Raw genomic sequence first — 23,104 nt, forward strand, 5'->3', positions numbered from 1 at the left:
AAACAGACCTGTACACAGTGTTTTGCAACTACATAGGCAAACTAATGGCAAGAATCCATTTAGATGTTGGCACTTATTCCTCTGTGTTATTTGTTGCATCATCTTTTAAATTGCATTATGTGCCCTTTACATATACTTTTAAAATATATTGTTCTAAATCATGGGTGTCAAACACAAGGCCCGGGGGCCAAATCCGGCCCGCCAGACCTCGCCATGTGGCCCGCCGAGCGCCCCAGCCAGCGGGACCCAGCAGCGGGACCTTGCTGCTGAAGCGCCGTGCCGACAAAGCGCCGACAAACAGCTGGGGGCGGGGGGGTCCCTTCGCGCTCTTTTCTGGCGCTGAATCAAGGCGGCGACCCCCCTTCCCTTTCTTTCTTCCTCTCTCTCGTTCTTATTCTTTCTTTCCCTCTCCTTCCTTCCTTCTTTATCTCTGTCTTCTCTCCCTCTTTCTTTTTCTTTCCTTCTTTATTCCTTTTCCTACTCTTCTTTCTTTCACCTCTTTCCTTCCTCTCTCCCTCCTGCTCCCTCTTTTCTTTCTTTCTTCCTTCCTTCCGTCCTTCCCATCTTTCTTCCTCTCCCTCATTCTTATTCTTTCTTTCCCTCTACTTCCTTCATTCTTTCTCCCTTTCCCTCTTCTCTCCCTCTTTCTTTTTCTTTCCTTCTTTATTCCCTTCCTTATTTCCTACTCTTCTTTCTCTCCCCTCTTTCCTTCCTTCCTCCCTCCCTCCCCCTCCCGCTCCCTCTCCTCAGAAACATAGGATGCTGCTTTATACTTCTGGCCCTTAAACCCTGGAACCAGGAGAGCAGCTTCAGTGAGTCAACCTCAGCTAGTCCCTTTGGTGAAGGGTGGTGGCTCACTGGCAGAACATCTGCATGCAGAAGGACCCCAGCATCTCCAGGTACCAGTAGCTCTGCAAAGCTCCTGCATGAAACCCTAGCAAGCCTCCACCACCCAGTGCAGTTACCAAAAAATCATTTTTCAATAAATTGTACAATAATTGTACATTTGAATATCTACTTGCCATTATTCTGACTATGTTTCTGCTTTCAGAGCTAGTTATTACTTATATTATTACAAAAAACAGTAATAATTGAATGCAGTGACAATAATTTATGATAATAAAGAGTGGACACATAGTCCTACAGATATAACCGGCCCTTTGAGGGTGACCAAACTGCTGATGTGGCCCCCGATGAATTTGAGTTTGACACCCCTGTTCTAAATTATCTGGATTTTCTTTTCTTATTCTCACAAGTGAGAAGGAACATACTTTGTAGCTCAATCAAATAACTGTTATAAGAACTATTAAAACAAATAAATGTGAACAAATCACAACAATGCCTTATCAAGTCAAATTGAATCAGGAATTCATCCCTAGTTTTCCAAAGAAACTCAAAGTGGCTAACAAATCAGCAGCAAAACAATATAAAACAAACAACAACCTCCAAATTAAGCACATAGGTGAAGGTAAAGGGACCCCTGACCATTAGGTCCAGTCGCGGATGACTCGGGGGGTTGCGGCGCTCATCTCACGTTATTGACCGAGGGAGCCGGTGTACAGCTTCCAGGTCATGTGTCCAGCATGACTAAGAGCCACTTCTGGCAAACCAGAGCAGCACACAGAAACGCTGTTTACCTTCCCGCCAGAAGGTACCTATTTATCTACTTGCACTTTGATGTGCTTTCGAACTGCTAGGTGGGCAGGAGAATTAAGCACATACCACAGCCAAAATATGAAACTAAAAGCAATTTTACCTGTTTCAAAACAACCATTAAAAAGCTAAGCTCTCTACAGTGGAAACATGAATCATAAAGCTGGATTCCCCCCCCCCCCGACTCTGTAACCTACAAATCCCAGAGAGCTTTGCAGTTGTAAACTGTGATCAGAATTCACTTCCACCAATAAGAGCAGGCTCATTCGAGAGTGTGCTTACAGAGTATCGGGTGACATCTCAGTGTATAAAACCATTTGTAGAGAAGCTTCAGCAGCACTGCACCTATCGGTTTTTCAGTAATCACTTTAAATAGCTTTGAACTGGTTAAAAGACGCCTTTAAGCTTTTTGTGTCTCTGTTTTCAGAAAGTGGAAAAGTGCTTGCCAGATTGAAGCAGATGGATGCAATTTTGAACTGCAGACTGGAGGACATGGAAGATTTTTACAGCTTGCTAGGCTGTGATGAATTGTCTACAGTAAGACTAGTTAATTATTATTTTACTATTCCCCCCCTTAGTTCATTACATTTTTTTAAATGTTATGTCTTTGTCAATTGGTTTGATTTGGTGTATATGTGCTGTTTCTGTTCTTCCATAATTTCCCCATGTTTTCTGTACATGTTTTTAGCAGTTGATCTGTTTATCTCATCCAGTTCAGTTTCTTTTTCTTTTTCTACCTATGCAACAGTAAGCTGTTGAACACAATTAACTGTTCACACAGCTTTGTTTCAATAGAATAGTTTGATTTTTTTCATTACAATTGTGTAACGTAAATATGAAGCAGTTCTGAAAGTAACTCTTGGAGGCTTCCAGAAAGCTATTCATGGCACAATCTTAAACATATTTGTTCAAAACTAAATCCTCTTGAGCTTAGTGGGGCTTACTCCCAGGTAAGATGCATAGAAATGCAACCTCAATCTATATGTTACAGTTAATGATACTGCCACATGTGAATGTTGAATAACCTAGCCTGATTTTGTGAATATCGAAAATATTAGATTTGCTGAAAGGCAACCTCAGCGATCACCAGTGAATAGTAATGATCATGTATTTTTCACCTTTACATCTGGCTGTCATTATTCACCAAATTTCAGACCACCAGTTATGGGCTGTAGCATGCTTTTTTCTTTTCTTTTTTTTAAAAAAACCTTTTACAGTACAGTATGTAATTCACAGTGGACTAACAGCACAATCCTATGCAGGATTTACTTAGAAGTCCCACTGAGTTCAACTCCCAGGAAAGTATGCATAGGATTATAAGTTAAATATTTTTATTCCTTTTTGGAAACATCACAATAGAGACTAATGTTGCCTGCAATTGCTCCTCACTGGTGATCAAAATACTTGTTTACGTTTACTGCAAAATGATGATGATAACTAATTACCATCATTTTGCAGTGAAGGAGTACAATTATCTGAATGGCACTTGAATAACCTTTTAATTGGTATATACCTAAGGAATTCTCTGCATTCTCTAGTTGTCCTGTGTTAACTTAAATAGTCCAGTTACTATCCAAAGCCTCAGTAGATTATGTTTGAGGTTACAGTGGCACAGAAGGTAGTTACAGTTCTGTTTAAAAAGATCTATGTTGACGTAAGGAAACAGCAATCGGGTACAGTACTTAGTGGATTTCATTGAAATCCTTGCTGACTTTGAAAAGATGATATTACTTCTAACCGTAAATAATAACTTTCCATGAGTGTGCACATTTTGGGCTTGTCGACTTCACTTGCATTTTACTAGAACTTAGAGATCCACCAAGCAAAGCAAGTTGAAAAAAAATACAGACTAAAAGAATGCTGAGCCCAGAAATTTGCTTTGAGTACCAGAGAGGAATGGAACTCTTTCAAGCAAAAATCCACTCTCAGTTACCACAAGCTTTCTTCAACTCAGTAGTTGAAGCAGGAAGAGGGGAAATAATTTTCTTGCTGCTATTGTTTAATGTTGGGAGTTGCAAATCCTTTCTGATCTGCAAACCACCAAGAGATCTGAGATGGCTTCCAGCAAGGGACACTGGATTTTGCCTGCGTGAAAAGTCAGCATGATTGATTTTTGTAATGAAAAGCTGTGTCAATGGGATGGTTATTTTGAACCACAACAAGTGGATAGCATCCTAACTGAAGTAAACAGAAATAACATTTTATGAAAAAGCTGTCTTCTGGCTTTGAAAGCTGATCCACTGCACAAAAGTGATTTATGTTAGGGGAAATGTTTTGCACTCAAGCAGCTTTGGGATTAATTTACCATATTTGCTCCCATATATCCTAACATTGGTGGAGACTATTTCCAAGGAAATCTGACCTTGACTTCCATGGATCTTCTGTGGAATAAATGGTGCATGAACACATGCATAGACTTTATTTTACTGGGTACTGAGGCTCTAGTGCCAACCTATGGCAAAAGAAGAGTTGCTTGATGCAGGTATTGGTAAGGAAAAATAAATATATTCCCATATGCACTGCTGCCTATATCAGGTAGAGATGGTGAAGTGGCTGTTTCACTGTGAATACCAATTGCCACTTTAGTAAATCTTACATTCAGTAAAATGGATAATACAAATCCATGAGTTTTACACATGGTGCCGCATACATACTTGTGTAAGAAACAAGTAATATATGAAGCTTCCATAGGTATATTTTTCATAAGAAAACAAGTTCCATCCATTCTTCAATTGTTTGTCTAGGTTGAACAAATTCTTTCAGAATTTAAGGTTCGAGCCCTCGAATGTCATCCCGACAAGCATCCTGGAAACCCTCAAGCTGGTATGTGGTTTTTCCTTTTCTCTCTCAAAATGAAACAGGTGATGTTACACAGAACAGTGGTTCAGGATTTTGAGAGCCATTGGCCAAAGCACCCCTAACCCTGACAAAGGTAAAAAGTAAAGGTACCCCTGACCATTAGGTCCAGTTGCGGACGACTCTGGGGTTGCGCACTCATCTCACTCATCTCAGTTTATAGGCTGAGGGAGCTGGCGTTTGTCCGCAGACAGCTTCCGGGTTATGTGGCCAGCATGACTAAGCCGTTTCTGGCAAAACCAGAGCAGCAGACGGAAACGCCATTTACCTATTTATCTACTTGCACTTGACATACTTTTGAACTGCTAGGTGGGCAGGAGCTGGGACCGAGCAACGGAAGCTCACCCCGTGCACAGGGATTCGAACTGCCGACTTTCCGATCGGCAAGCCCTAGGCACTGTGTTTTACACCACAGCGCCACCCGCGTTCCTAACCCTGACAAAGGAGTGGGGTGCAAATCAAAAATTCCAAAACATGCTGCCTTTCCTGCCATCTTGTGAAAGGTGAGACTCGTCACCCTGCTGTGGAAGTTCACCCTCTACAAGTATATGGGCCCTAGCAAATGCCCAGCATTGTCACTTGCTGGCACTGGCTATGATAGAAGAAGTTAAGGCACAAGTATCCTCAGTTCCCTGCCTAATACTTTGCCCTATTTATATATATGCAGAACACTTCGTTTTATTTATATTTGTGTGGCAGCAAGTTGAACTATATTGCCCTAATGTTTATACAAATATTGATTCTGGAGGAAAATCATAGCTACTCTATTCTTTAGTGCAGTTGTTTGGCAACGTACGGTAGGTTTAATAGAGTGGCTTACAAAATCAAATGCTTCACTTCCCTTTTTTGAAACAAATTACAGTCCAGCTTTCTTTCTCCAAATGATCTACAGCTAAAGAAAAGCATTAAGCAAACAGATGGGGCTTTATGAAGTTGCAACCCTGTTAATATGTGCACTTATTTTTCGAACAAGAAATAGTCATAAGAGACTATGCAAACTCAGGGTGTTTAATATTGTATAGATTTTATTTGCATTTCAATAAACATTTTGGGTTTTATCCAATGTTAATCCTACACAGAGTGGACCCATTGAAGTTGTGGATGTGACTCATTTACTGTAGATTAATTAATTCCAAGGGGTCTATGCTAAGTAGGACTTAGTTGGGTATAACCCTTTGTTTTAAATATTAAAATTATATTTGGCATTACATTGTTTCTGGTCGTCCATGACTGGACCTAACGGTCAGGGGCCCATTTACCTTTTTAAGACGTGGAAAGGAGGTAATGGGATTGTGTTTGTGTTAAAAGGTGGTTAACCCCTTTCATGCCCACTGTTTATCCACACCAAATTGTCCCCAAGTGAAACATATTTTGAACCTCATGGAGGAAAATGCTGCCAGAAGGGACATTTTGGAGTGAAACTAAGGTAGAGTACCTGCCTTCCCACTTAATCACTCAAAATCTATTTCCAAAGCTATTTTTGCTTTCTAAAATGGTGTTGGGTCACTGCAAACACACATTTCCATGTAATGTGTAGTTAAAAAACCAGGGGCAAATGACAAAATTGTATATTATGCAAATAAGAATGAGCAGTAGTATGTTTTTCACATACAAAAAAAAATCATTTTTATGGGTCTAGTGAATGTATACCGTATTTATTCTTCATATGATTTACGTCATGACTAGATATTAAAATACTAACTGCCTTGTCCCTTTTATCTAAATTGCTTCCTGAAGAAGAATTATCAGCGTGCCAATCAGGGGTGGGGGGGAAACATTACTGGAAAACTAAACTGTATGACGTTTTGTTTGTGTTTGCCAGTCCTTGTTAGCATTTTAATTCAGTACCTTTCAAAAGAACTATCTAGTATACAGGTAGTAAACTGGCATAAATGAATATAATAATAATGGTCATACAATAGAAAGGTGACTCATAGATAAAATATAAATCTCCATAACATTTACACAGATGGTTACTAAGGATGCAGACTTGTGCTTCTATTATAGTATGGAAACTTTTATATCCACTGGAAAAAATGAGATCACCCTAATACGATAGAGAAGTTTTTGTTTTGTAGTAGACCTAATATGTGCATATTATGCTTGCTGATCAGAAGGTCGGCAGTTCGAATCCCTGTGACGGGGTGAGCTCCCGTTGCTTGGTCCCAGCTCCTGCCCACCTAGCAGTTCAAAAGTATGTCAAGTGCAAGTAGATAAATAGGTACCGCTCTGGCGGGAAGGTAAATGGCGTTTCCGTGTGCTGCTCTGGTTTTGCCAGAAGCGGCTTAGTCATGCTGGACACGTGACCTGGAAGCTATATGCCGGCTCCCTCGGCCAATAATGCGAGATGAGCGCGCAACCCCAGAGTTGGTCATGACTGGACCAAAGGTCAGGGGTCCCTTTACCTTTACCTTTAATATGTGCATATCACTGCTCCCATGATGCTCTTGGAACTATCTGTTCTGTTTCACTTGTACTGTATATACCTGGTTGTCTTTGATGACTAAATCTTTTTTAGTCACAGTGATTGCATTTGAAATCTTCAAAATCAAACTAAGGGCTCCTCCAGGTGACCTATTTATTGGGTATTCATCCTGATTTGTTTGCGCAATGCTTTTGTGGAAGGTTAGACTATTATTGAGCATTTGTTCTGATTTGCTTGTGGGGTGTTTGAACACCTTTCAATATATGTCTCCTGTCCCTTCCCAAACTGCAATAAGTTTTTTTTAAAGTGAATTTGTCATGCTAAGGAGACAGCGTGCTTTAATAATTTTTACTGTACAAACCTAAATTTTTATAATGCACTTGAATCCCTTCTGCAAAATATTGACAGTGGATATACCCTTCACGCTGAGTGATATCCAACAAAGGATTACTGTTATTATTATTGCAATTTATTTATTGCCTTCTAAATCACTCACTGAATGTCATTTACACATAAAATAATTGAAAACAGAAAAAGCAACACATACATTTAAGTAAAATTTTCATAGAATTTTCTTCTGTCTCTGATTTGTAGTGGAGAATTTTCAGAAGCTACAGCAAGCTAAAGAAATCCTCACCAATGAAGAGAGCCGATCTCGCTATGATTACTGGCTGAGAAGCAAGATTACCATCCCGTTCCAGCAGTGGGAGGCTCTGAGCAACTCAGTCAAAACAGTTAGTTTTGGTTATGCATCTATAATTATTGGGGAATAGAAAAAAGAGAGAGGCCATTCTGTGGGTGGGGAAGTTCTCTACTAGCTAGCATTGTTCAGCAAGGGGAATGGGAATCAGTGAGGATATCATTCATCCTTAGGCAAGCATGTGCAGCTGTGTTACAACTCACAAATGCCACTGATTTGTTTGTTTTTTGTCTAGTCAATGCACTGGGCTGTCAGAGGTAAAAAAGAGCCAATGCTGGAAGCTCCCGATTTAAATCTTAATGATAAGATGGCTGACAATTTCCCCCAGAAATCTGAAAACAACAATCATGAACTGTTGGATGACCAAAGGGGACTAGAAGACTTTGAACCTACTGCTGGGAAGCTGCTGTCACCAAAGAGCCCTGATTCCCCAGGTAAATAGTTTGTGGTACCAGTGCTAGACACAGAAAAAAATCCAGATAATTGGGGCTGGCACCAGATAAGAGAAATATACAGCCTTCTTTTATTCTCAGGGGTGGGGTTTGTCCTCATGTGGGTTTGCATGAATATCAGGTATGTTTCTCGGTGTACCTGATCCCTGCAAGCTGGCACCTGGGCACAGCTCATCTGAATCTCCTACATAGCACACCCAGGAAATTGTAGGGTGTTCAGACAGTGTATTCCATATAGGGCATCATGCTGCACATGTCTTTCTGAGTACTGCGCTTCATACTTCTCATGTTTCAGCTGGGGATAGTTCACATATGCATGAGTGTCCCTTGAAAACTGCAGGATCAAGTGCTAACATGGTGTGTGACTGTGAGATTGCAGGTCAAACATCACAGATGGGAGCTTCTCTATCATCTCAAACACAGTGTAGCAGGCCACACATTCAGATTGAATTTTCAAAAGATTTTGAAGAAGAGCAGAATAGCTTTTGTTAACAGTACAGTAACAAATGATGAGAAATCAAATGATGTGCATGCATGTATGAACTAGGTGCAGAATTGGGCAGGAAACTTCCTTGAACCTTTATCTCTGAAAGACGGCTGGTGGGAGAGACAAAGTACCATAAAAATTGGGGATACTATTCCTAGGGAGAGTGGGAGCCAGTGTTACTTACTTACGGGCCCAAAATATATGTATGAAGAAATAACCCCAACAATTTGGCAAACTTCGCTCCTTAAACCTCAAAGTGGCTTTACCATGCAGGTTCTCTTTGGGATACATTGTGATGCTGGTTTCTTATTATTGTGTGTGTGCATGGTACTGAGCCATGGTTTAGTTGTGTGCACAGCTTGAATGCACCCCTGTCCAACAAGTTACCTAGCTTCATCATCTACAGTTTTTGGCCTTTCCTAAATGAATGGATAAGCAGGGAGTTGGTTTTTTTTGTATTAAAGGAGTTTTACTTTATAAACCCAAAGTACCATTTCCTCTCTACTAGCTGATTATTATTATTTTCTCTCTCTCTCAATTCCCCCCACCCCCTTACAGGATTTTCCGATCCAAACTGTTGGCATTTGCGCTTTCGTTGGTCTGGTGACACCCCATCTGAACTCTTGCGGAAGTTTAGAAACTATGAAATATGAAGCAGAAGACCAAATACCATGCAAAAGACCAAATATATGTTTAACACTGTGTTCACCATTTCAGTATTTTGCATATGTTCATAAAAGAGTGTCTTTGAATATTATTTAACTAGGTAGTTTTGTGCTATTGATGCCACCATTTCCCATGCAAAATACCATGTATTGTTTGCTTGTTTTTTGTTTGTTTTTTAAATGTTGGCAGGTACTTTCCTTTTATTCATTATTAGTATAAGTAATATGTGAATACAGTTAACCGCTTTTTCCAACGTTCATACTTCATGTATATGTGAGCTATTTGCTATCATTATTGAACAGTTGGGGAAAGCACATGTTACTCAACATCCTTGATCCGTTATTTCCTGCTATATTCCTTCAAAGAGCCTTTATCCCTTTAACTCTACCATACTCATCCAACCAAAGGTATCCTATATTCTTCCTATTTTCTCTTGCCACCAGCCACTGATACCTGATGATTCTCTCTCTCTCCACATTAAATTTATCATGCTACCACTCAGTATCATTTCAAAACCCACCTTTCCTGGAAACCTTTGATATAACCCTTTGAGTCTTTATCCCCCACATAACCCCCCCCCCAGCATCTACCCATATTTAGTTCTTGTTGTCCTATCCTCTGAGGGACAAACTACATTTTAATTTGGATAACTTAACATAGAATAATAGAATTGTAGAGTTGCAAGTGAGCTCAAGGGTCATATAGACCAACCCCCTGCAATGCAGGAATCTTCATGCCCGGTGTGGACATAAATCTTCATGCTCGAATCCACAATCCTGAGATTAAGAGTCTCATATTCAACCGACAGAGCTGTCTTTAAATTTTTCTTTTTATAAAAGTAGTTTCAGGGCCCCCAATGTTTGCTATGGTGCATCGGGAAGGGTTCTCTACACACACACACACACACACACACACACACACACACACACAATGTTGGGCTCTCCAACGTAACATATTTTCCTTTCCCTTCTTTTGCTTCCTCATTGCCAAAATTTAGAACGGAAGTTTGTTGTGGCTGTTACCTGCCTTCTTTCTTTCTTTCTTTCTTTCTTTCTTTCTTTCTTTCTTTCTTTCTTTCTTTCTTTCTTTCTTTTTGCTTGTAATACTCTCTAAACATCATGTACAGTACACTGATGGTGCTACAGGATATAAATAAATAATATTACTATAACATAATTATAACTCATAGTTAACAGTTGAAGACTGATCTGTCTTACAGGCAGCTATATGTGATTTCTCAGATGTTTTGTTCTTGCTCTTCCATGGACTCACATGTAGTATAGCAGGCATCCCCAAACTCAGGCCCTCCAGGTGTTTTGTGACTACAACTCCCATCATCCCTAACAGGACCAGTGGCCAGGGATGATGGGAATTGTAGTCCCAAAACATCTTGAGGGCTGAGTTTGGGAGTGCCTATGGTATAGTATTCTGTGCTTACCCTCCTCTCTACAATGTTCACTGAAATTGTTCAACCAGCAGTGCAGGCACCTTGTCAGTTTGTGTCCACTACTGGATGATAAGAACTATACTTTCCTGTTTGACTTCTCCTCTCATGCACCTTGAGAAAGGAGCATGAGATGGCGTTGCCTCTTGTTAAGGTGGCTTGAGCCATGTTTAGCATGGTTGCCACCAATTTCAGTATCTTTGGCACACTGCACCACTGCTGCGTTAATACCTTTGGTGGCACTATCCTTCTGCTACGATATTGAAGGGATATTATCTTTCTGCTAATAATGGTGTAAATTAATATTACATGTGGGCAGTGAATATTCCCTTCTTGCACCAGAAGCTCTGCTTTGGGAATTTCTACCAGACACAACTTCAACATTTTAAGCACTTATTTGAAGCTGTAAGCACCAGACCCTTCCTTTAAAAAGGGAGACCTGTGCCTGGTACCAATCTTTTGGGATGCAGAAAGCAAAGCTATTTGTATATGTGAGTTTAGCGTGGCACTGGCCCATTCTTGGTCATTTAAAATTTCAGCTTGAAATGGTTTTGTGTGTCTGAACCATAGCCTATTGTATATTATTAAAAACTGTATTGACATCTTGCATCGAACACAATAGGTGATGTGTAGTCTGATCTGTTTCTTTTCTTGTATGTTCTGTTGCCTTTATATTAATAAATTATTTTGAAGTTGAGTAAAATTGTTGCCTATTCCTTTTTGTTTTATTTCCCCCCTTCTCTTTGTTTAACCATTTGAGTAAATCGCAAGACAAAGAAGTACTGTGGGAAAGCAGACAATTCTACAAATAAATAAATAAAATAAAATCATATAGTCAGGGAGCATTTTCCAATCTTTGATGATATTTTAGATTTATTTGTTTGAGCGGCTAAAGAAATCATTTTTCTAGTATCTCTGGAAACCATTCACTTTAGCTTGGATCAAGGGAATGGAGCAACTCCTCCATTATGAAAGGTTGGAACTTTTTAGCTTAGAAAAATGGTGAGCAGGGGTGGGGCATGATAGAGGTGTATAAAATTGGAATAAGTGGATAAAGAGGGTTCTCTTTCTCCTGCCCTCCTCCTTCTCCTCTGATAATACTAAAGCCCAATGCCATCCAACGAAGCTGCTTGTTGGAAGATTCAGAGCAGAGCAGACAAAAGGAATTGCCTACCACAAGATTTGGTAATAGTCACCAACTCAGATGACAGTGGGCGAATAAAATCATATAGGAAGATTTTGTTCAGTGAAATAACCCAGTCCCAGACCATACTGTTATAAGCTTGGGGTGCCAACCCCCTACATTTCTGGATCCAGTAATTGCTTGAATTTAATCAAGCGTCCTGAACTCCTGGATTCAACAAGGGTTGAAATACAAGCCAGTTTAGTTTCCTGATGAGGTAATTGCCTGGGATGATGAGCCATTAAGAAAACAAGGGAAAGGTGATATTAAGAAAGCAAGGAGAGGGGGCTTTGTGTCAATGGTATATGAGTTCCCCTTCTCTAGCTCTTAGATAGTTAGGACAAAGTCAGATTTGAGATCCCTATGGGGGGAAAGATGGCAGGATGGAAAAGGCAGAGGCAGAGCACAGTGCTTGATTTCGGTTTGAATCCAGGGCTGCAGCTATGGGAGAAACAAGACTCTTCTGGGCTGTTAATGGTGCGAACCCCTCCATTCTAGGCTCAGGTTGTATATATGTGTAAATAAACCACAGATCATAAAGGCACCACAGTCTCTCCTGTGCCTCATTTCCAAAATGGAAACATGAATCCTGAATAAGGCACCTGGAACCCCCTGGAATCTTGCACTGCTTGGAGATTTGGAGTGGTGTGTGACAATATAGGCAATAAACAACACCTTAAACTGAGCTGGGAAATGCATTGGAAGCCATTCTTAGGCATAAGATCCATCACATGGTAAAACTACATTACATTACATAGTAGAACTCCTAGAGAAGGACAGTTTTTAGCAGTAGAGTACATGGTTTGCATGTAGAAGAGTCCTGATTCAATCTTTGGCATCTCCAGTTAAACAGAATAGGTAGGATGGTAAATACAGAGTCTTTTCCCGAGACTCTGGAGAGCCACTGGGTTCAATGGATAATTAGTTTGACCATTTCTCTAGGCCACATATTTCAGCTTCTAGAATTATGTACACAGACTCTACATACCTTCATTAACAGTTATCCCAGGATTTACCTAAACAAAGGGATTTTGATGAGTGATGCTCATCCATTGTAGGGTCTGTGGTAAATTAATAAGTTATATGAATCTGGAACTAAAATTATAGCAAAGCTCTAAAGTCTAATTTTCAGAGGATACCCTTCCCCCACAGCTGAAAATACATCTTCATGCAAAGTTAGCATGAATGCGAATAGCTTGTTATTTAAAATACTTATCTTTCTATGACTAGGCAGCAAGAAAGATTGCTTCCTTTTACTCTGAGCAACAGGACAATAGCACCGTACACATCAATAGTAGCAAGTGCTACTGATGAGTAATATGGTAATTGAGGAGTTTTAATTTCCTGAAGGCAGTCGCCACCTCCTTCCAAATTCATAAAAAATGAATGGCAAGGGCAGTTTGGTGTGGTTGGCAGCGCATGAAATGTTATAAAGCTGATGTTATTGCAAAGCAAGTGATAAAACTGTCTCGCACAATAAAATACTTTGTATACTTTCAGGTTCAGATGTTGTGATATGCATCAGTCGCTAGCGCTTGGCGTTATTGCTTCTCGGCATCTGTCTGACCTAGCAGTGTCACCAACGCTCTCTAAGCTCCAGTATCAAACAGACCTTTTCGTGTTTGTGTGTGTGTGTGTGTGTGTGTGTGTGTGTGTGTGTGTGTGTGTGTGTTCTGTCTGTTCTATTGGTTCATTCCCTACAACTTCCCAGCTAACTCTGCAGCTGGCTGTGTCTACCTTTTTCAAATGGTGGCTTGGATCCCCCCAGTGGGCTCAAGGAATCCTATGTGTTGACAGAGGCCTAGCTCAGAGGGTGGGTGAAAAGACGACTTTATGAAAGAGGAGGGTAGCTTCAGCGCAATGTGAAGGACCACAGCTGTGTTCACACTTCAGTTTACTGTGCACTCACTGCATTTCCATTACTAGATTTACCTTAAATGCATTATGCATCCTGTCCTCTCTTATAAAATACTTAGGTATGTTTGATGTTGTTTCTCAAATTAGCTTCAGTCCTGGTGGAGATAGATACCTTTCCCCTGCTTTTTTGCTTTTCTGCTACAACTCTCCCCTTCCCCAGAAGCTGATTTCCTGCCCTGATGGTTTCCAAGTGTGTGTTGCAAAAGAGATAAATACTGTACACATCTGAAACCCTAAGAAGGAACGTGGAGAGTGGTGGGTGGCAGCTGAAAGGCAGTGGGTGAAAGAAGGGTTAAATATCCCTCTCCCTGGCTATTTATTTGTTGAAAATGGCCACTGGAGCTATTTTATTCCAGGAGAAGCAGCCACTGTGATTTTTAATGCATGCATTTGCTTATCATGTGGGGTTAATCTCAGATATACGTGTGTCTATATTTTGAACCAGTGTTCAGAGAAAATGTACTTTGCTAGTCCTTGGACCTACACTTCCTCATTTTTCGGCATGTGATACCACCATTTACGCTCTAGGCACAAAGGATGAATAAATTCACAATATTGCATTAAATAAAATGATGTCAAACGCTAGGGACAGAAAATTGAATGCAGAAAAAGGAATGTTTTGGAAACTGTCAAGTATTATAGTTATTAAATAAGATGGTTAAGCCCTTTGCAGTTTCCTCTTATTGTAAAGGTTTGTGACGAATAACAAAAATTAAGAACACATGCCTTTTATGATGTGGATGTCTGGAATGGAGTGCTGACATCAAATCCTGGTGCCTAAGTGTCTGAGTGTTAACAACACTTAATAGAAAGGATAGTAAACAAAAAACTTTTGATGAGATGGGGAAATCTTCCAGTAAGTCCCCACTACACATAAGTATCTAATAATCCCACTACACAAAGTAGTTAAAGCAAACATCTTCGTTTGAATCAGTTTGGTCACATTGACTTCAATGGGGCTGAGCCAGTTTAAATTCAAGAGCATTTGCTGAAGTCAACTGAGGCACATATTAACATTTTAATAGAGTTTCATGTGTCTGATGCACATCAGGCCTATACTTAGGGCATTTGGCATGGATCAAGAGATGCAGACCATTGTGTTTCAACTCACTGTTTGAAATTCAGCTGTGATCAGGAGTCTTTTTGAGGAAGAAACATACTTATTTTTTATTAGGAAGTAAGTCCCACTGATATATCTTAGAAAAGTAGCAGCACTTTAATTACTTTTGTAGTTCAAATATGTGAGTACTTTATTTCTGGTTGCCAGGGGAAAACCTGAAAACAAACCAGACATACAACCTGATCCTGTGCATGTCTACTTGGAAGAAAGTACCATTGATTTCAATGGGACACACTTCCAATTAAGTGTGCATAACATTGTGTCCTAAAAACTGCAACCCCGTGTACATTTGCTTGGGAGTAAGCCCCAATAAACTGAGTGATACTTAATTTTGAACAAATATGCTTAGGATTGTTCAGTACAACCGAGGGAGGAAATACGGAATGCATAACAGTTTTCTATGATGCAAAATAACTCACAGGCAGAAGATGATTTCATCTTTGTCACTGCATCGACAGGATTATTAACATGTCAGTTTGAACAGAAAACAGGAGATTTATATTTTTTCTAAGCCTTTTCATTGACTTTCTACGAAGCTTCCAGCTAAAATTTAGGAGACGGTGGCCATGATGCACTAGGTTTAGAGTTGTCATGTCAGCTAGGAAGGAAATGTTTGGGATTTTCATGGAAACGTCAAAGAAGAATTCTGTCACTGTCAAGAGGATGTCACCAGCACAATGGCAGGCAAGAGTACTGTACATAGAGAACAGTGACTGTCTATCAACAACTGCTTAGTTTAAATAAAGAGAACTTTCATGCTCACTACAAACGTTCCAGTTGCTCAGGGACGAACTACAGTTTAGGAACTGTTCAGGGCTTGGTGCTGTTGATGGATGCACAGGCGGTGCTGGTGGCCAGCAGGGATGCCAATATAATTTATTGGGGCCTGTAAAATGTACAGTATGTGGTTTTGGCCCCCTGCATCTCTCACCTTGCAATCTATTGGCAAGAACTGCTGCTTGCATATCTAAACTTAGACTAGCCCACATCGCAGGGCTGTTGAAAAGATAAAAAGTGAAGTGACAATAAACATAACCTTGAGTTCCAGGGAGAAGCATCAAGGTATATCTATATAATATCATTTCAAACATTTAAATAAATAAACACACACAATAAATTCAGAAAAGCAGCCCACCCTTTGCTTTAACTGCAATGTTTCATAGTTCTGTTGTTTATGGCAAAAGGCCAAGACAAAAAAAAAATGGAGAAAGAAAATGCCAACCTTGATAAATATCAACAAGCAAAAAAATACTCCAAGTATTTACAGGTTTACAACTTTGAACTACCAACTCTACATCTACCCCATCTCACAGGGTTGCTCTGAAGATAAAGGTGAGAAGAGGAGGCCAATGAATGCAGCCTTGAGTTCCTGGGAGGAAAAGCTAGATACAAATATACAACAACAAGCAACAAATACTCTAAGCATGTGCCGATTCACAGCCCTCAGCAACACGTTCACAAATACATTTTGCCAACCTTGACTAACAAAAAGTATTCTTGTGCAGCTTCTGTAACCCTCCTGTCAACAGCCCTGCTCCAATCTGGAGAAAGGGTGAGGTAAGAAAACCCAACCACCAGGAAAAATTGCACGCTGAAAAGTGGTGTTTAAGATCAAACAGATGTTGCATTTAATTTATAGTACTGTAATTAAAAAAAATGGGTGGGTGAGATTCAAGGAAAAGGTTAGGAGCAAAACACACAAACTGTGAACATTTGCCACCAGGTCTATACCCCCCCCCCATTTCTATTCTAATTTATTGCAGTGCCTTTCTAGTAAGTAGCATTCAAGGCAATTTACCCACAAAATAGAAAAAAACACAAATACAACAATTCTAAAAAACCAAATTGCCCCTGAAACATGAGACAGTTGTACAATTTGGGGTGGGGTGGGATTATTGCCAAAGTCCATAAAACTACTGTAAAGCCTTTGTCAGGCTTTCAAATTCCCCCTTAAAATCAATGGGTGGAGGGAGGGCGAGCGAGGTCACGGCAGCAGTCCCTGCCCACGATGTCTATGCGCTGATTGGCTGCGAATGCGGAATGTGCGCGCGTACAACTTGTCCCCGAGCCGCCACGGAGAAAGTTACGCACGTCACGTGCGAGTGCCCGGCTCTGTACATACACAGGAGGACAAATCGGGAAGATAGTGCAACCGAGACAGGGCGAGCAGTCCCGACCCCTTCCAGGCAGTATACGAAGGTTTGAAAAGGAGTGCAGCTACTACATTAAACGCCATACATTTAAAGCACATTGCTTCTCCCAAAGGATCCTGGGAACTCTAGTTTTGCACTTCGTAGAGCTACCATTCCCAGCACCCTTAGCAAACTACAGTATATTTCCCAGGAATCTTGAGGAGGGGCAACGGAGGCGTCTGCTTCAGATGTACGATATTTAAGCACCCCTTCCCCAGGGGGCATAGCGGTCAAGTTTTCCTTTTTCTCACGAGGAAGCCTATTCAGCGTAAGGGAATTTCTCTTTAAAAAATGGAGAACTTGACAGCTATGCCAGGGGGCTTGCAATCCCCCCCTTTTCCGATGTATGCATTGCTCCAGCCTCTGGGCATGTTTGAGGATGTGAACTGAAGCACAACCCACTATTTGCCTTTCTGTGCCTGCGTGGAAGGTAGTTAGTTGGTTGTGCTTCCTTTGCATGCGATATTTCTGTTTCACTCGAGCAAACGGATAACTCAAAGCTTTGCATTCTTTCATCCAAGCAGGGTGAATTTATGCGCGAAACAGGGACGCTTTACATTGATGATGCGACAAAATTAATTCAGCGGCAGTTAAGATTTGCGAGTTCTGTTAACTGTTGCATCGGGAAGACAAAATAGAGATGTGGCTATGTATCGCTGCTTCAGTTCGTTATTCAAAAGAATGTCTTGTGATGTATGACTTCTTTTTTTATTTTTATTTTTTTGATAAATGAAAGATCGAACGCTTTCACACCGACCGTGGGCATTTGAAGGAGGGAACGTTTAAATCGACACGATGCACTCGAATGTTTAAATCAATTTGATATTTATGGTACGACCGCTAGTAAAAAAGTACCCCTTACACTTCCGCAGCGAGCAGGGTTCGAACCTGCGCGGGGAGACCCCATTGGATTTCAAGTCCAACGCCTTAACCACTCGGCCATCGCTGCTACATGGAAGCAGAAGGCAAACAGAGCTATTTAGCAGAACAGGAAACGGCGTCTGCTCCTTACCTTCGCTTGCCAATCAAAGTTAAAGCGCCCAAACAGAAAACGGCGTTTCTCCGCTCCTCCAATCCAGACCGAGGAAAGGCGGGCTCGCATAAAAGCTGCAGCGCTTCTTAGAAAACAGGATCCAGCCGAGCAATGGTGCCTCTCCGGAGATGCCAAAGAGGCAGCACCGCGAAAGATGTCATCCCTGTAATGCCGTTTCCAGAGACCCACAATCCTCCCCTCAGATGAACAACTCTCCCCCAACTTCACAGGGCGTTTTGGCTCTCTCCCCTGCCAAAACAGTCCCCTCGCCCCAATATAATTCATGTCATTGAACGTAGTTCATAATTTAAACTCGGTTCAAAAAATTGGCGGGAAAGCTCCCCCCCCCCCACAGATATACGTAGGAGAAAGCGCCTGAGGTGAGAAAGATTTAGCTGCAACATTGACTAGAAGTCTCCCAAATTCTCCATAGAGCAGGCTGGTCCAACCTCCACCTCAGAGCCGTGGTGAGATGACAGGAATCGTAATCTTGTGGAGGAATAAACACGCTTTCGTGGCAGATAACAAATATAAACACACGTTCTATAAAACATAGGCAGCTGCCACCCAATACTATACCCGCATTGGCTCTCAAATGCCTTCTTTTGTCAGGCAAAAAAGACAATCACGGGAATATGTAATCAGCACAAAAACAAAACTATACCGTGATAAATCCCTGAAACGAGATATTGATAAAGTGAAGAGATATTAAAACTAAACTAATAATTGTTCAAAAAAACAAAATTAGCTTAAATCTCCTAAAAGAAATCTTGATATAGAAAAAACATAAATTTCTCAAAGAAACCTCTAAATAAAGTAAACCTTGACGAGGTGCCAGCTGAATGACTCATTTCACTGGAAAATCTCTGTTTCCTCAGGAGGAAAATATTTAGGGGCTGAGGTTTTATTATCAAAAACTACACGGGAGCTGTAGACTCTGAAAAGAACTGAAAGCTACACCGCACTCTGGGGTAAAATTCCCCAAAATAAGACTCTAGTTTTGTTTAAACCAAAGGTTAGCTAATCCTACGAGACAGTTCAAATAATGAATATCATAGCTATTTGAAAAATATTAGATAGAGGGCTGTAAAAGCTCTCCTAGTTGTGATGTTATAATGCCATTGCTAAGCTGCCCGTCTCCACCCTGGCACACAGTGCCGGATTTAGATGAAGAGAGACCCTAGGCCTACTCTACTTGTGAGGCCCCTCCCCATCCCCCACCCTAACAACTACGTAGAAGAAAATGGAGGGGTTATAAAGAAAATTGAGCGAAGCCAAGGATGATGACAGGTATTTAAAATTCTACAATTCACAATTTCTCCTCTAAAGGACATAAGATATTATTGTAAATATCTTATTACTGTTAATATAATATTGTTGTTGGGTTTGCAATTTTGGGAGAGAGGAGACTGTGGCACTGGGGAGAGGGCAGGCTGGTGAGGCCCCCTAGATTTAGAGGGCTGTGTTGCCCTGCCCTTGGATGAAGTCTTGGGTTTGCAATTTTAGGAGAGGGGAGACTGCCCGCTGGGGAGCGGGAGGGCTGGCGAGGCCCGCTAGATTTAGAGGCCCTAGGCTTCAGCCTACTTAGCCTATACATAAATCTGGCACTCCTGGCACATAACTTTTTAAAAAACAGTTATTAAATTTGTATACCACCCTTCATCTCAAGATCACAGAGTGGCTCACAGCATTAAAAAAACAAAAACAAAAGGGGACGTGCGTGTACAACATGAAAACACATTCACTTCTCATTGACAGTCACCTTTCTTGAGACCCTCATTCACCATGACAGCAAAGAATTTGCCACTCTGGGAGTGGGACATGAATATCATGTCCCTGAAGGCCTTGTCAACAAACTTCTCATTTTCAGGTCAGCTATTTTGACCTCAAGGGAACAAACTTGTTCCCTGAGAGCATATTCCTGGAATACCAGCCAGGCTTGCAGACAGGTATATGTGTGATATAATAAACTAGATATTCTCTACTGGCTTTCCACCTTCACAACTGTTTATGATTTTTGAGCATGTTTACTTTAAAAGTTAGGGGAGAAGTTTGATGGCCCTGACCTCCTTGTGCTGTTACTAAATGTTTCTTCAGCTGGTGATGCTGCCATCCTTGTAGAGCTCCAGCAAGGCCAGCACTTCCATGAGGTGAGCTGAAGCAATTTGCCTCAGGCAGTAGATTTGACTCCCACCCTGCCATTGCGCCACTGCTGACTGCGTTGTGCCGCAGCTTTGCCTGCATCACCGCCACCACAGAACCCTTACCCTCACTGCTAACACTGCACCCTCACTGCTGCATCATTGAGGGTGCATTAAAGGTAGCAGGCCAGGTGGCAGTGCAAGTGCAATGGTGGGGACAGAGAGGGGGCCACCACCACAAGTCTGTTTTACTTTTGTATCCCTGATTAGCTTACCCCCAACTTCTGCTTCTCTTTGTACAGGTGCTTAATGTTTTTATCTTGACACTTTGGACTCAGTTAGTTACATTAGAAAAAAAGCAAAGCATTTTAAATGCGTTATAACACTGTGACACCAGATGGCAGTCTTTCAGCAATGTGATTATACAGTACAGTATGAGGTTTACAACTCATTTTCCTGAAACGGTTTTTTGATGTGTCTAGATCTAGTCTTTGACACTGGGGTTGAAATGCTTTGTCAGATGGGGCTCCCCTCATATTCACTGAATAGTTGCTGATCATTCTCATTGCAGCTTGTTTTGCTGGAACCCATAGTATTTTCTAATTTCTTTACATAATTTTGAAGCAGGTAGAGTCAGAGCATTTTCTCTACTTTGAGTGGATTTGTGACTGTTAGGGGAGGAAAGAATTAGAATACTCCATCATGGAAATGTTTTCAAACTCACATGCAGATTTCCATTATCATTCTCTACTGTGATCAGAAGGCTTACAAAAATAGCTTCCTTAACATTGAACACTGTGCTGCTTTTACATATGTGCTCCAATTTTTTTTAATAGAAAACAATTATTCTGCCATTTAATTGCTTTAAGTCCATTGAAAAAAATAAAGTGCTTTGGTTCCTACCGTCCTTGAAGAAAAAGAAAAAGGAAAAAAGTTCTACAGACTGTAGCATAAAGATGAATTATTTTAGTGCTAGGCTGCCCTCAAGTGTTCTTTGTTCAAATTGCATATATTTTCCTGTACCTGAGTGACACTCCACCGTAATATATTGCACCCATACAGTACTTGGTTTATCTGCAGTTCTTGTTCCGGGAAATACTTGCTTGCAAGCTTCCTTGAATGTACAGGACTCCATACTTGGATCAGAGTGCTTAGCTGCATGGAGCTATCTCCAGGTCAGCCATTGCACACCTTCTGCACAAATACAGATTCAATCTAACCATACTGCATTGCTTTCAATGAAAAATATTCCCTACCAAAATGCACATCCCCTTGGAAATTCATGCAGCACAGAATAATAGTATCTGAACTTGAACATGCAGTTAGATACACGGGCACTTTATGCCAGCTGTTCCTGATGTGGCTGTGGAAAGCTGCTTCTGCATGTAGATATTTTTAGATCAGGGATGAGGAGTTTGCGGCCCTCCACATGATTAGAATCAAACTCCCACTATTGGCAGTCTGCGGAGCCAGTAGTTAGAGAAGATGGGAATTGTAGCTGAACAGCTTCAGGGTGCAGGTAGGGAAAAGATTCTTTGTTCTTGCCATAGTTGGATGAGAGCTAGGAAGTGTGGATAAAGGGGAGAAGGTGAAGAGCAAAAAGAGGATACATTTCTTCAATTTTGCACTGCTGTTTTTCTCTTCCACTTCCTATCTCCACCCCCCGAGTCCACATTTCCCCCCCAATATAATAGATTTCACTTTTATCCATAAAAGTATAGTATAGTATAATAGTATGGGTGCTCTCAGGCTAAATAAAAGAAATTATACACCACAATATTCTGAATTCCACTCGCCTTCAGAAGCATGTCTAAAAGCCTAAAAGAAGAATGTCTATAAAGCATGTTTGTAAACTGCTGTGAAGGTGTTTTTTTTTACAGTCAAGTGGTGTATAATTTTCATTAAATAAATAAATAAATAAATGCATTTATATGGCGATAAATGGCTGGAGAATGCTTTCTGTACAATTTAATGAACTACAGCACTTAGAATGAGACATGAACTGAACTATTAGTTGAACCTTGATGCTAAACAGGTTAAAATCCATTCTCAATATATAATCCCCAACCATTTAATGGCTGGTTTATCTGCAGAGAGACAGAAACACCCATTATTCTCAATATTAATTATTGATCTCTTTATTTTTTAACTTTACTAGGTTTTAAGAGAATTATTACTCAGTCTTGGGTAATACTTCCTCCCACCATTTAGTTCATAAATGAAGATAAAATTATTACAGGTGTAAAATAGAGGTTTTATGGGAAGTAGCTTTGTGCTATGTTGTTTTCCTTGAGCAGGCTGACATGATATTTACCTTCTTCCCTGGCTACAATACTATCTTGCCAACATTCTACAGATGAAAATAGTTATTTTTCAGTGCAAAAAAGTAAACATTTTAAAGGCACTTCCCCAAAGTATGCCAGTTTATGCCAGTCAATGGAACCGGTGGCAGGGTTTCACCAGGAATATGTATTAGAAAATGGGAGTAAACTTGCACGCAACTGCAGCCCTCCTTTAGCCATTTACATCCAGTAGCGTCTCTCATTTGTCTCTTAAAGGCAACAGCTGCAAAAGCCTTGATTCAGTGTAATGCATGGGTAGGCAAACTAAGGCCCAGGTACTGGATCTGGCCCAGTTGCCTTCTAAATCCGGACCGCGGATGGTCCAGGAATCAACATGTTTTTAAATGAGTAGAATGTGTCCTTTTATTTAAAATACATCTCTGGGTTATTTGTGGGGCATAAGAATTTGTTCATTTTTTCTCTCCAAAATATAGTCTGGCCCACCACATGGTCTGAGGGACGGTGGACCAGGCCCCTGCTGAAAAAGTTTGCT

The 23,104-nt window shown here is 40.7% G+C and overlaps 1 protein-coding gene and 1 non-coding gene across 3 annotated transcripts; one reads left to right on the forward strand and one right to left on the reverse strand.

The window, feature by feature from the left end:
* Positions 1-1,981: 1,981 nt before the first annotated feature.
* Positions 1,982-10,162, forward strand: DNAJC12 (DnaJ heat shock protein family (Hsp40) member C12). 2 transcript variants are annotated; one of them, XM_035138389.2, is made up of 5 exons: positions 1,982-2,190; positions 4,398-4,476; positions 7,529-7,668; positions 7,870-8,068; positions 9,132-10,162. In XM_035138389.2, exons 1-5 carry the CDS (start codon positions 2,113-2,115, stop codon positions 9,224-9,226), a joined length of 591 nt encoding a protein of 196 aa, XP_034994280.1. In that variant the 5' UTR covers positions 1,982-2,112; the 3' UTR covers positions 9,227-10,162. The 2 variants fall into 2 exon arrangements, with proteins under 2 accessions (XP_034994280.1, XP_034994281.1); XM_035138390.2 differs by having other exon boundaries at positions 7,963-8,068.
* Positions 10,163-17,962: 7,800 nt separating this feature from the next.
* On the reverse strand, positions 17,963-18,044 carry TRNAS-UGA (transfer RNA serine (anticodon UGA)). The gene has a single exon. It is a non-coding gene; the product is annotated as a tRNA-Ser (tRNA).
* Between the last annotated feature and the right edge of the window lie 5,060 nt (positions 18,045-23,104).

Source organism: Zootoca vivipara, chromosome 5 (genome assembly GCF_963506605.1).
Source record: "Zootoca vivipara chromosome 5, rZooViv1.1, whole genome shotgun sequence".
NCBI lineage: Eukaryota > Metazoa > Chordata > Lepidosauria > Squamata > Lacertidae > Zootoca > Zootoca vivipara.